Source organism: Mesoplodon mirus, assembly GCF_964341445.2.
Source record: "Mesoplodon mirus genome assembly, chromosome: 11".
In the NCBI taxonomy this organism is placed as follows: domain Eukaryota; kingdom Metazoa; phylum Chordata; class Mammalia; order Artiodactyla; family Ziphiidae; genus Mesoplodon; species Mesoplodon mirus.
In genome coordinates this window covers 69219878-69232079 of record NC_138987.1, presented here as the reverse complement: position 1 = coordinate 69232079, position 12202 = coordinate 69219878, and the positions used below count along the sequence as shown (strand labels likewise).

At 39.8% G+C, this 12202-nt stretch overlaps 1 protein-coding gene across 11 annotated transcripts in view; it reads left to right on the top strand.

The window, feature by feature from the left end:
* The window catches only part of GRIP1 (glutamate receptor interacting protein 1), a gene marked incomplete at its 5' end in the record, with an annotated part of 699088 nt that overhangs the window by 596353 nt on the left and 90533 nt on the right, over nt 1-12202 (top strand). For 8 of the 11 annotated variants that reach the window (XM_082635788.1, XM_082635796.1, XM_082635794.1 and 5 more), the window contains 3 exons: nt 630-777; nt 2665-2834; nt 9671-9823. In XM_082635788.1, coding sequence (XP_082491914.1) covers nt 630-777; nt 2665-2834; nt 9671-9823 — 471 coding nt within the window. Of the gene's footprint in view, nt 1-629; nt 778-2664; nt 2835-8857; nt 9014-9670; nt 9824-12202 lie in introns of all 11 variants that reach the window. The other 3 variants (XM_082635790.1, XM_082635787.1, XM_082635791.1) reach the window with 1 other exon arrangement.

Here is a 12202-nt window from a genome sequence, read left to right as displayed (position 1 = left end):
CCAGAGGAATTGATGTTTACATCCCCAAGGGTAGGTACCAGTTGATGGAATGAAGAGAGTTCCAAGCTAAAAATAAAGCATGTGTGAAGATGCTTCTGAGGGAGAGGTGACCCTAGATCAGATCCAGAATAGGGATAACCCAGAGGATTTACATATTTAAGTTAGTGTATGCCTTCCTACTATTGGCCTACTTAGGCACATCATCAGTTCACCCTTCCTTCCATCCATCCATCCATCCATCCATAGTAGGTGCTAACATGTTTATTGAGTTAATTAATTTTTTAAACTTTTCTCAAGAGACCCAGTATGTGCCAGGCACTGTGCCTAGTGACGGAGAGGGCATAAAGGTACACAAGACATCCTCCCAGCTGATGTGAAGCTTAAGTGTTAATTGAAGAGATAAACCCGTGCACATATTACCGTAATACAAGCTCGATAGAACAGGTGTCCTAAAAGATGCCCTAAAGTTACCACGCACTGGACGTGGGGATAGTACAGAGAGGGAAATCTAAGTTTCGGTGACAACGTTAACAGATCAACATCAGACTCAACATTCTCCACCTTTTTCATGTGTCTGTTTGATTATTTATTCTGTTTTGTTTTGTTTTCTGAAATTTGTTCTTCCATAGATTCTGTGGCAACAGCATCCGGACCACTACTAGTTGAAGTTGCCAAAACTCCTGGTGCCAGCCTTGGTGTGGCCCTGACTACCTCGATGTGCTGTAACAAACAGGTCATTGTCATAGACAAAATCAAATCTGCAAGTATCGCAGACAGGTGAGAGTCATAGAAAGTGCCTACTCTTCAAAACTGCATGTGTTAAAATATGTAGAGATATATTTATATATGTATATACATGCACATATGGAATACCTACACACACAGTAAAAAAAGAGCTCTTCTACCAGTTTATGCAAGAAGCTTCATATACAAAACAAGTTACTGTTCTAGCGCTTAAAAATTCACCTACCTTATCAGCCACCCCATCATGTGATGTTGCTTCACCCAAATGTTTGGTGTGGCCTTTAGAAATGGGAAAAAAAGTCAAGCAACTCAGCACATTTACCTACTGTGTCCTAGGGTAATAGCCCGTTTTTGGTTTAGGGTAGCTAAGCAGATCTTTATTATGTGAACAATTCATCCTGCCACCATACAATCTTATTCCTTTTTTCTGAAATAAATAAAACAACATTTTTAAAATGATACAATCTTGAAAGAAAGGCCCTCTACCATCATAGTATGTTAGTCTTAGGGTTTCACCATTTTCAAGGGTCCCCGAAAACACCATTCATTCCCATGACAATAAAAATGCAAGACTTTTATCCTGAACTCTTCTTCCTAATTAATATTTTAGACTTACAAGAAGGGGGAAAAAAGACTACCTTACCACCTAATAAATTATTTTACAGCTTCTGGTGAGAAAACCCCCAACTCATAGCTGAAGCACTCCAAGTGCATCCACGTGGAATTTTATTTTTAGATGACTTGAAATGCTTTTGTCTTGAGAAGTAGACTCTGGTCACCTTGGAAATGTTTAGATCTATTGGGTTGGCCGAAAAGTTCATCTGGGTTTTTCCATAAGATCTTACCAAAAAAACCTGAACGAACTTTTTGGCCAACCCAATACTTGACTACTCTATCTCCCTTCATGTTTCCAGCCCTCTTCTGCCCAGACCCTGGCCCTGCCTGGGGAACCTCAGACTCCGATGCACCCGTGGCAACCCCTGTAGTGGTCAATCTACAGCTCCACTGTGCTGTTACCTACATTCAGCCCTTTAACAGTAATGGCCATTGACCCACGGGTACTCTCCCATTCAACGGTGCAGGATGCTTTCATTTTCTCCCTGTTTCTTTCCCATTTCGCAGCAGGTAAGCAGTTTAAGCAGCTGTCCACTTGGCTGGTACCTCGGGATGCTGACTGCTGTGTTTGCTGTTCTCAACGCATCCAGTAGCCAGTCTCTTGAGTTCAGCAAGATGTAGCAGCCAGCCCCTCCCCCATCCCAGCCACCCCCGCACTCCACTCACCACGAAGGCCTCCTTTGACTACTCTTTGACTTCTGCATAATTTCCATCATCATCAAGAGCTTTTGTACTAATAATTGTTTAACTCCAGGAAAACAAAATAAAACACAGTAATCAAGCACTGGTGATCTGGGAGCTTGAGTGAGACAATTCTGAGCAAGCACTGGCTGAATCTTTCCCCAAGTTATTCCCATTAACACAGAAAATAGTTGTAAATGACCCTATTCCCATTCTGTGAGTCACATCTTAACATTCTGAATGTTTACCAACTCACAGATATAAAAACCTAGGAGGAAAAACCACAGAAAAAAGTCAAAGGGAAACATTTTCCTGTTCTTGCCTCCCTTCCTGCTCACTTCCCTTCAACTTGCAGCATCACCACCCCCCAAATAATATATTTTTTATGAAGGACAAAAGAAAAACATTTCCTTGAGTTTTTCTGTATATTCTACAAGGTTTTACATTCCCCTTCATATCCAAGGAACTTAACATCTGAGAGGCGGTGTTTCCTATAACATCCAAACGATTCCTTTTTTTTCTTACGTAAGTGAAAACTGTGTGAAGTTTTCACTATGAGGACGTGAGAGTCGGCATCCAAGGAGGACCGCACGCCACTGTAGTGAGACTTTCTCCTTTCCGTAGATGTGGCGCTCTGCACGGGGGCGATCACATCCTGTCCATCGACGGGACCAGCATGGAGTACTGTACGCTCGCAGAAGCAACCCAGTTCCTGGCCAACACCACCGACCAGGTCAAGCTTGAGATTCTTCCCCACCATCAGACCCGCCTGGCCCTGAAGGGACCTGACCATGGTGAGAGGGTCCATCCGGATAAATCTCTGTTATCCTCCCCTTGCAATGATTGCTTCTCCAGCAGAGTTAGAAAGCAGGGAGACGCTGAGTTTAATTCTGCTTCTGTCATTTCTTTTCAAAACAACAGGTGATCTTTGTTTACTCTTCTTCATCTTCCAAGTCCCTTTTCCTAAGCCACAGGTATTTTACTTGAAACCCCCAAATTGAGGAAAGAAACGTTGTTTGAAATAGAATTTTCAGGCTTGTACTATTTGATTTTTTTTTTAAAGCCTTTGGTGCAAATTGAGTGTGGAGAGAAGGGAAATAATTTGACTTCCTGTTATTCATGTTGAATTTCCACTCTACTTAAAGGACAGTAAGGGCAAATAGTAAAACTCCCAGTTTTCAAAAATAAGGTGGGTATCATGCCAGACCCTTCAAATATTGGGGGAGGTGGGTGGGAAGTGTTGCATGAGGGATGACTTTCTCTAGATTTTGTCTGTTCGCCAGAGTAGTTTTTTTCTTAGGATGGAGAACAACCTTTCTGGCCAAATATTTCTCCTGGGAGTATCAGAATATTTCACTACAGTTATTCAGTAACAAGTGTCAACTGAGGGAATCTGCATTTTCACTGTCTTGAAGCTCACAGATCTGCTTGCTGAACATTTATATACCATCCCACCTAGGCATCTTTAAATAAAACCCAGTGCAGGAAAAAGGACTTTGAGCCCAAAATCAAATGAAGAAAGACTCCAGCGAGGTCTTTGTTCCAACCCTCCTCCCTCCTTTTCCTTAAACCAAGCACCCTCCATTTTTATTCATTGAAACCAATTCCTCGAAGCCTCACTAATACTATCAGGGCTCCCTAAAGGCAAAGAACACATTTCTGTATGTTTAGTTAGCAAGAGAAGAATTTTCTCTGGAACCGAAATTTTGCTTATGAGGAGGTCATTTGTATCCTATGTCTCCAACCTTCTAAAACACACTGCACTTTTCCACAGTTTAGAAGAAAAAGAGGTACCAAATAATTTTCATACTGAATGAGTCAGCTGGATGCAACCTTTTTTAATTAAACAGAGCTTAGACAGCCCTGGAGCTAATGAAAATCTCCAGTACAACATTCCCTTTATCAGATTTTAATTTTACACATTGGAGTTGGAGAAATGAGGCAACCGAGGCAGTTTATGAAATTCTGCCTCATTTGAATGGAAATGATAAGGGGGTACAATTCATGGGAACGTTCCCTTCCCGTCAAGGGGCCATGCGGGCCTTTGCCGCTCACTGGCTGAGAAGGGAGATTTCTAAAATCATTAAGTTTCTTCTAAATTAATCTGAAGTTGCCACTGGATTTGGAGCACAGTGGGCACAACAGTGCACACTGCCTAGTGCTTTTTCAGCATGAGATTTCACTTGGTAAATTCTGGTATCAGTGAATCAGGAAAGTGAACAGACCCTATAAAAATGTCATTGTCTTCAGCAACCTCATTTTTCCCACCTTTTATTTGCCCTGTATACAAATCATAAATAGTTCAAATAGTTTCCACTCATGCAATATTAAATATTTTTACCTGCCAAGACAGTCTGAGAAGATGAATTTATAGACTAAAATGGATGGAGACCAAAAATTAATTTTTCTTTTCTTCACTGTGGAAAACCTGACATCATTTGTGATTTTTCAGGGGGATGAAGGGCTGGTCATTTTAGTAATTCTAGCTTCTATTTTTGACCCTGTCATCCACTTTTGTTGAAAATTGTTCACCATCTTCTTTATCTAACATACAGACATCTTCCTACATTTTACATTAAAATCAGACTTGTATTTCCAAGAAGAAATAAATATTGGCTCTTAAACATAATTAAATCCCCATTAATCCTCAAAAATGTTATTGTGTTTATAATTCTCAAACTTCTGTTTTGGTATGTAGTGGTGGTGTTTTACATAGTTTTACCCTTTTACTACAAGAAAGTTCTGGTTATTTTTTCAAAATCTCTGATGCCTAAACAGCATGTCTCTCATCCCGTAGGTGGATGGAGATATAACATTTCCCAGATTTTGCTTAGCAACAAAGCATTCAGGGAAATATAGAAATGGGCACATCAACCAGGAATAGGTTAACTGTGCCTTTTGCTGGGAAGTAGCAACATTCAAAAAGCCAACAAGAATGAGTTTTTTAAAGAGCTCAGAAATTGTTCCCACTGAGGGTCTTTGGGAAACATAGTCATTACTGGAGGAAACTTCGTAAAAGAGTTTGGAAAAGAAAATGTGAGCAGAGTCATGAGGTTCCATACATTCAGTACCAGGAGGACTTCCATTTCTGAGCCCCAGGAGCAACCACCAGAGTAGCTGTTGCCTACACCCTTGGACTCCTGGACAGGACAAGAGGGTACAGTTAGAGAAGAGAACAAACAGAAGTACCTTCCATATCAGATACCTCAAGATTTCAACAGTGATGTCACCATGGAATGATAGGAAAAACATTTTATTTTCCTTGCTCTTTATCTGTAACAAAGGACTTAGGAACACACATAGGAAGAGGCAGTGGAGTATGGTGGCTGAGGGCAGCAACTCAGAGTCAGAGTTTCAGCACTTTAATTCTGGCTCCACCACTTGGGAACTTAGCAAGTTACCCAACTTTTCTATACCTCAGTTTCTTCACTGTAAAATGGGTATTATAATAATACCTACCTCATAGGTATATCGTGAGTATTATCTGAGATTATCCATGTAAAAGCACTTAGCACAGTGCCTGGTATATAGCGAGTACTCAGTGAAAGCTGACTGTTATTATGGGGACCATTAAATGGGAGAATATAAATGAATGTTTTTTGCAAAATGAAAGAGCACGCCAAAAATGTACCATCTAGGGCTTCCCTAGTGGCGCAGTGGTTGAGAGTCCGCCTGCCGATGCAGGGGACACGGGTTTGTGCCTCAGTCCAGGAGGATCCCACATGCCACGGAGCGGCTGGGCCCGTGAGCCATGGCCGCTGAGCCTGCGCATCTGGAGTCTCTGCTCCGCAGCGGGAGAGGCTACAACGGTGAGAGGCCCATGTACCACAAAAAAAAAAAAAAAAAAGTACCATCTAATTTTTAAACTAAAATACTTGCCTAACATATGAGTATTAAGTACACCACCATAAAACAGAATAGATTTAGAGTGCACGTTCAGAATAAGCTATAGCTGTCTTCTCTGGCCTACAATGTTTGTTGAACGCCTTTTGCATTCATTATCCATGGCATGCAGTTTTTTGCATTACCGAATATAAATTTTGTCTCAATTATTTTACGTGTATGAAGATTTAGTCCCCAGTAGTAGTTCAAAGTCAAAGTCAATGTTATGACCTACATTTAACCTGCCTACCACAAATGGCACAGTGCCAGGCATACAATAGGTGCTCAATAGTTTTCTTATTGTGTTATTAATTGGGCTTGACAGTAATCAAAACTGCCCAGTAATTTTCAAAGCACTCCATAAAGAACTGGGTCGAAAAGTGAGTGCAGAATTCTGAAGTTCACTCACTGTACCTCATTTGACAATATTTTACAGAGCTCAATAGAATGGCTGTGGGTAGATTAGCCAGACCTAGCAATGACTGCATCTTGCTAAAAAGTCTTCTGGTACACCCTAAAGTCGAATGAGGATGGTGAAAGAGAATCCATCAGGGACTTTCTGGGCAGTGCTCTTTATCCCAAGGAAACTGCTGCTGCAGTGTGGACAGTGTGGACATGGACCCTCTGGCTGATATTCCTGTTCATTCATGCATGCCTCCATTCACTCATTCATTCACTCATTCATCAGTCATTATATACCAGACACTGTTCTAGTTTCCATGATACATCTAGTGAGCAAGACAAGCAAAGTGGATTCCTAGTCTCATGGAATTTACATTCCAGTCTAGAGGGACAAACATTAAAAGTATATTAAATAAATAAAGCCATTTCAGACAGTAATAAGTGGTATGAAGAATATAAAACAGCAGTGGGATAGCATGATTGGGAGAGGGCAGCTACTTCATCCAAGGAGGTCAGAACAACTCTGAGGTGGTGGTACCTGAGCTGAGACCTGAATCATAGTAAGAAGCCAGCCATGCAAACAAGGGGGAGAAGAATATTAGAGGTAGGAAGAACAGGAGGTGTAAACGCCCTGAGGCAGGAAGCAGCCTGGCTTGTTCTAAGACAAGACAAAAGACCAACATGGCTCAAACAGGCAGTGATGAGGAGAGTGCTAGGGGATGAAGCTGGAGAGATAAGTAGGACTCACTTTTGATTCTGTTTGTAATTGTAACCCGTTGAAGTACCTTAAATGGGAGTCACATGATCTAACTTATGGATTTGAAAGACCATTCTGTATTGTGGATACAGAGATGAACCAGGGAGCCAAGTCTGAAGATGAGGAAGTGATCTAGGTGAAGGAGATGGTGGCTTGAAAGTAGAATAGTGGAGAGGGAGATGGAACCCAAATTAGAAACAGCAGTGGATAGAAGGAAAGGGCCAGATGGTTTAGGGTTACAAAATTATGGTGGCCAGAAAAGTGTGCTGCAGATTCCTGAAATATTCTCTAAACTTAAGTGCCCAATGAGTGAAATTTGTTGAGTGAGAGATACATCTGTTTCCTTTAAAAGATGATTCATTGGCAAGTAGATAGAAAGTAGACACAATCAATGCTATTAATAAAGGGCCATTGGATTTTATTCTGTGTACGAGCATCACGCTAAGCACCTTAGGTACATAATTCTCACAGTTGGCCTGTGGAATAGATGCTTTCATGTTCTCCACTTGACATACGAGGAAACTGAGGCCTAGAGAGGTTGAGTAACTGGCCAGGGTTATATACAGAAGATGGGCTGGAGCCGGAACAGAAACTCAGCTTGGCCTGAGCCCCTGGTGATCTGTCCACACTAGTGCTTTTGTTCCATTTACTGTCTCATTCCAGAAAGGCTGTGAAGTGACCAGTGAGACTGATATCATGGATGGTATAATCTAAACTCTTATGTAAATAACCCTCCTTTAAATACTTACAGAGTATTTGGCCTCACTACATGAATAGATACTGCAGTCATTCACATGTAAGGCATCTAACCTTAGAATCATAACAGTAGGAGATAAAAGTTCATATTTTATTTTTCATTTTTAAAGATACTTAAATGAAAAATTTCATGTCAATACAGTAACAAACATAAAAGTGCTTGTATTTCAGAACACTGGGTAGAAAATCAAATCTAAACAATATTGAAATTAGAATGGAAATATGATATACAATTTTTTGAAAATAAAGGGGACACCAGAATTTTGAATTGAATTGACTTTATTAAAATTTCATGGCATCTTAAGGAAATATAAAGTATTTGATATACTTTAATAATTAAATATCTCTTTCAAATGTAAATACATCTTTAAAAAATACCCCCAAAATTATAAAATATATTGAGACTTTTATCTTCTGATTAGAGTATAAATAAGATCCTGATAATGATAGATGATTAGAGTGGTTTATCGTTGAGAAAAATCAAGTTCAAGTGATGAATAGTTGTATAATTAAAATGTCAGAGCAGTAAATTGTGATGTGTGACTAGTAAACCCCTTGAATCAGGAGCCAATGTGATTTATCCTTCCTTCTTTTCTTTTTCTCAAAACAAGTGCTACTAACTGGCCAAGATTTGCAAATCTTTAATCACTAATCTTGTGCCATAGATCTTTGTGGGGTTGACTTTTAAGTTTAAAAAAAAATGTTTTTAATCTCTGCTGTGAAGCACAGGGGGAGATTAGAAATTGATTCAATAGTCATCTTAAAAGGAGAAAAAATGGGCTGGGGAAAGTCATGCATTATTCTTGGGAAGATGAAAAGTTACCATCCCTGATGTTAATCATCAGTTTTGCTGACCACTGAGAAAAGTCAATATATATATATATTTTTTGCAAGCAGCTTTCATTTTTTTGTTACACTTTTTATTTGTGCAATTCAGTTACTTTTTCCTCTTTTTTTTTTTTTGGTTCTTTGTTTGTTTGTTTGTTTTTCTTATTTCTCATCATCACTTCATATGGGCAGTGAAAATTCAGAGGAGCGACAGGCAACCTCCCTGGGATTCCTGGGCCAGCGACCACTGCAGTCTTCACACCTACCATCACTATAATACGTACCACCCTGACCATTGCAGAGCGCCAGCCCTGACATTCGCGAAAGCACCTCCTCCAAACAGCCCTCGTAATGTTCCAGGCTTTCGCCTCCTGGTCTTTTACTTAAATTATATTCTTCTCACCCCTTCCTCATCTGATTCATACCATTTTTGGTTTCATGGGTGTGGTGTGCTTTTCTTTATGTAGTAGCAACTTATCATTTCTGTCATCTCTTAAGTCCTTTTCCATCAGAAAGCATTTGTTGTTAGGACAGGACGTAAAGGTTCCGAATACTTTACGTGTGGTCAGGAAATAACAATGCAGAATAGTATATACAGTACAGTATTCTCAGACCTTATTTGTGTATGTGGAACCACTTGTGAAATTCATGTCAGAAAATATCTATGAAAATGAGGTTATGTATTTGATGCATTGAGTTGTTGTTTATGGAGAAACTTGTTTTAATGTTTACTATTTTGTCTAAAGCAAAATTCATAGCACCTCTCCGTGTTGCATTATACTTATGAGGATCAGCGCTGCTCCTCAGGCATTTCCGGGCCCTTGTAACTCAGATTCTAAAGCGCTGTCTCCATGGCTCCTGAGATCCGGTCTCTTATTGGTTGGGGTACCTACTAGCCATTGCTGTGCCTCTTGTGTGTCTTTCTGTATTGTTGCTGGTTGGCAGGTGTGGCAGGCTCACACCCCACCTGAGAATGCTCTGTGCCAAGTCCTCACTCTTTTACAGCAGCTTTGTCTTCATCCTTCTCTCCTACCTCCACGAGTGCATACAGCCTGAGTTCCCTGAACGTGGGGACTTTGCCTCGAAGCCTCTACTGCACTAGCCCACGTGGAACCATGATGAGGAGGAGGTTGAAAAAGAAAGACTTCAAAAGCTCACGTAAGTGAAATGTTAGCCAATGACTTTGGGCCTGGAGGAAACGTGTGGGTCCGTTGGAGTCTTGGCTGTAAGGAAACCTGCGGGAAGAGTGTTTCACAGGTAGACGCTAAGCAGCTCACAGCCCTGTGCCCAAGACCGTTGAAATGATCTCTCTTATTGACATGGTAATGACTGCACCGAATACAGTTTCAGACTGAATCTGTTAGTTCATTCTACCTTTGCCTACACCTTTTTTTTTGAGATCTTTTTCTTGCTCTTTTGATCTGATAAAATAACCAAAGATGTGATGTTTTTTCTTTAAGACTCCTTCCTTATATTCTGGGTAGTTTTGGACGTGAAATCTTCGTTCTTAGTTTCTTATTCACTCTAAAGCAATTTTTTGAAAACTAGGTCCCCCTTTTGATAAATATAAGAGTTCCATGCAGTTGTTTAATATTATTATAAATTTCATACTAAATTATATTTCATGAACCTCCCCCTGCAAGAAAGGCAATGATAAGTTTAAACATGCGTTTTCAAACTATATCTCATTCCCCTTGAATGTGCCTTTTCAAACTCTGTTTCACTCCCCAAGATTCTAATACTTTCCCCAGGAACCTGCCCCCCTGAAAATCTCTGCCCTAACATATATCTCTGTTACACACTCCAGCGTCAGGAAGATTGAAGGATGCTCGTCTTTACAACAAGCATCCTAAGGTCCAGGAATTTTGACTGTGATTCTTAGAAATATGATCTTCTGGGACAGCCAAGCACATTATAGATTAGGCAAGACTAGGAAGATGTGGTTGGCTGCTTGCTTCTGGATAGCTGGTTGTACATGTAAACAAGAAAAGGGTGGTTGAATGCCTTAGGGAAGAAGAGAAGAAACACATCACTCCTAAATTTTTCTTTTGTGGTGACGGGAGGGCAGAATATAATCTCTCATCATAATCACATAACTTTTAAAGGAAGAGAACACCTGTCTCTCCAACCAGATCTAATCATAGTCTAGAGAGGTGTGAGTATTTCTTGTTTTTTTTGGTGGCCATGATTGTGATTCCTGTAAAGAAGCTCAAAGAAGATGGGATCTCTTCCTGTGCTTACCATGGGGATAAAGTAAGGACCACTCTTAAGTTACCTAAACAAAACCAAACCCAGGTACTTCAAGACTGGTGTTAAAGAGAAAATGTTCTTGTGAGGAAGGGTGGTTGGATCTATTGGCTCTTCAGCTGGTTTGCCAGAGATTTATCTTCAGAGGTGGGTCTGTGGCCAGGCCTACCAATGCCACCATCAGTGTAGGAGACCAGCCATCACCCATACTGGGACATGGTCTCTTCATGTTATAAGAACCTGAGGTTTCCTTACAAGGAAAACCATCGCAAACCTCCACTGTGGTGTATTCATGATACTGACGTGCATATCCCTTCAAATATAAGATTTGTCATCTTTAGTATAGGTAAATAGAAGGAAGACTGAGAACAAGGAGTTTCTAGAGCCTCATATGTTTCTTAGCTGACTTGAGAGAGTAAATTATTTACTCATGGAAGAAATGAGTTGAAGGCAACATAGTGAACTGGTTATGAGCATAGCCTCTGGAACCAGGTTGTGTGGCTTCTCATCCCAGTGTCATTAATTTCTAGCTCTAGGACCTTGAGCAGATTTTCTAAGCTCTCTGTACCTTGGCCTTCTTAGTTACAAAGTGGGGCTAATTATAGTATTTACCTAATTGGGTAATTGTGAAGATTATATGAAAATATGTATATGTGTGTGTGTGTATATATGTATATATTCTCGTCACTGAAAGGAACATGCAGGACAAGAAATACATTCTAGACTATATATTCATATATATTTATGGTATGTTCATATATATGTATGAACAATGATATATTCTCATATAATCTTCACAATTACCCAATGAAATAAGAACTATAATTATAAATATACTATATATATATAATATATATATGCTAGAACAATACTTATTAAATAGTAAGCACTATTGAAATTGTTAGCTATTTTGAATAGTTTAAATGTTTGCTATTATGATGCCTAAATCTGAAATGTTAACACTGCTTTCAAACTTAGGCATTTTTCACATGGTTCCACTTTGACATAATACATAGGTTGAGTCTTCCATTTAATGCCTCAGGATTTGCGGTGGATATTTTTGTATGAGATTTTTTACATAAAATGGCTTCTTGTGCAACTCTGCTTAGTGAGAGAAAACAGGCTAACAGCCCTCAGCGGGGAAGAGCAATTAAAACAGATGCATTCATGTTCATACTTCTGCTTTAATGGCCAAACACTTGTTTGTGTGAGGTAAGACTGCTGTCTTGATTAAGGATATTAGTGACTACAAATAAATGATAATCTGTTTGGCTATCTCAGGTGGATGTT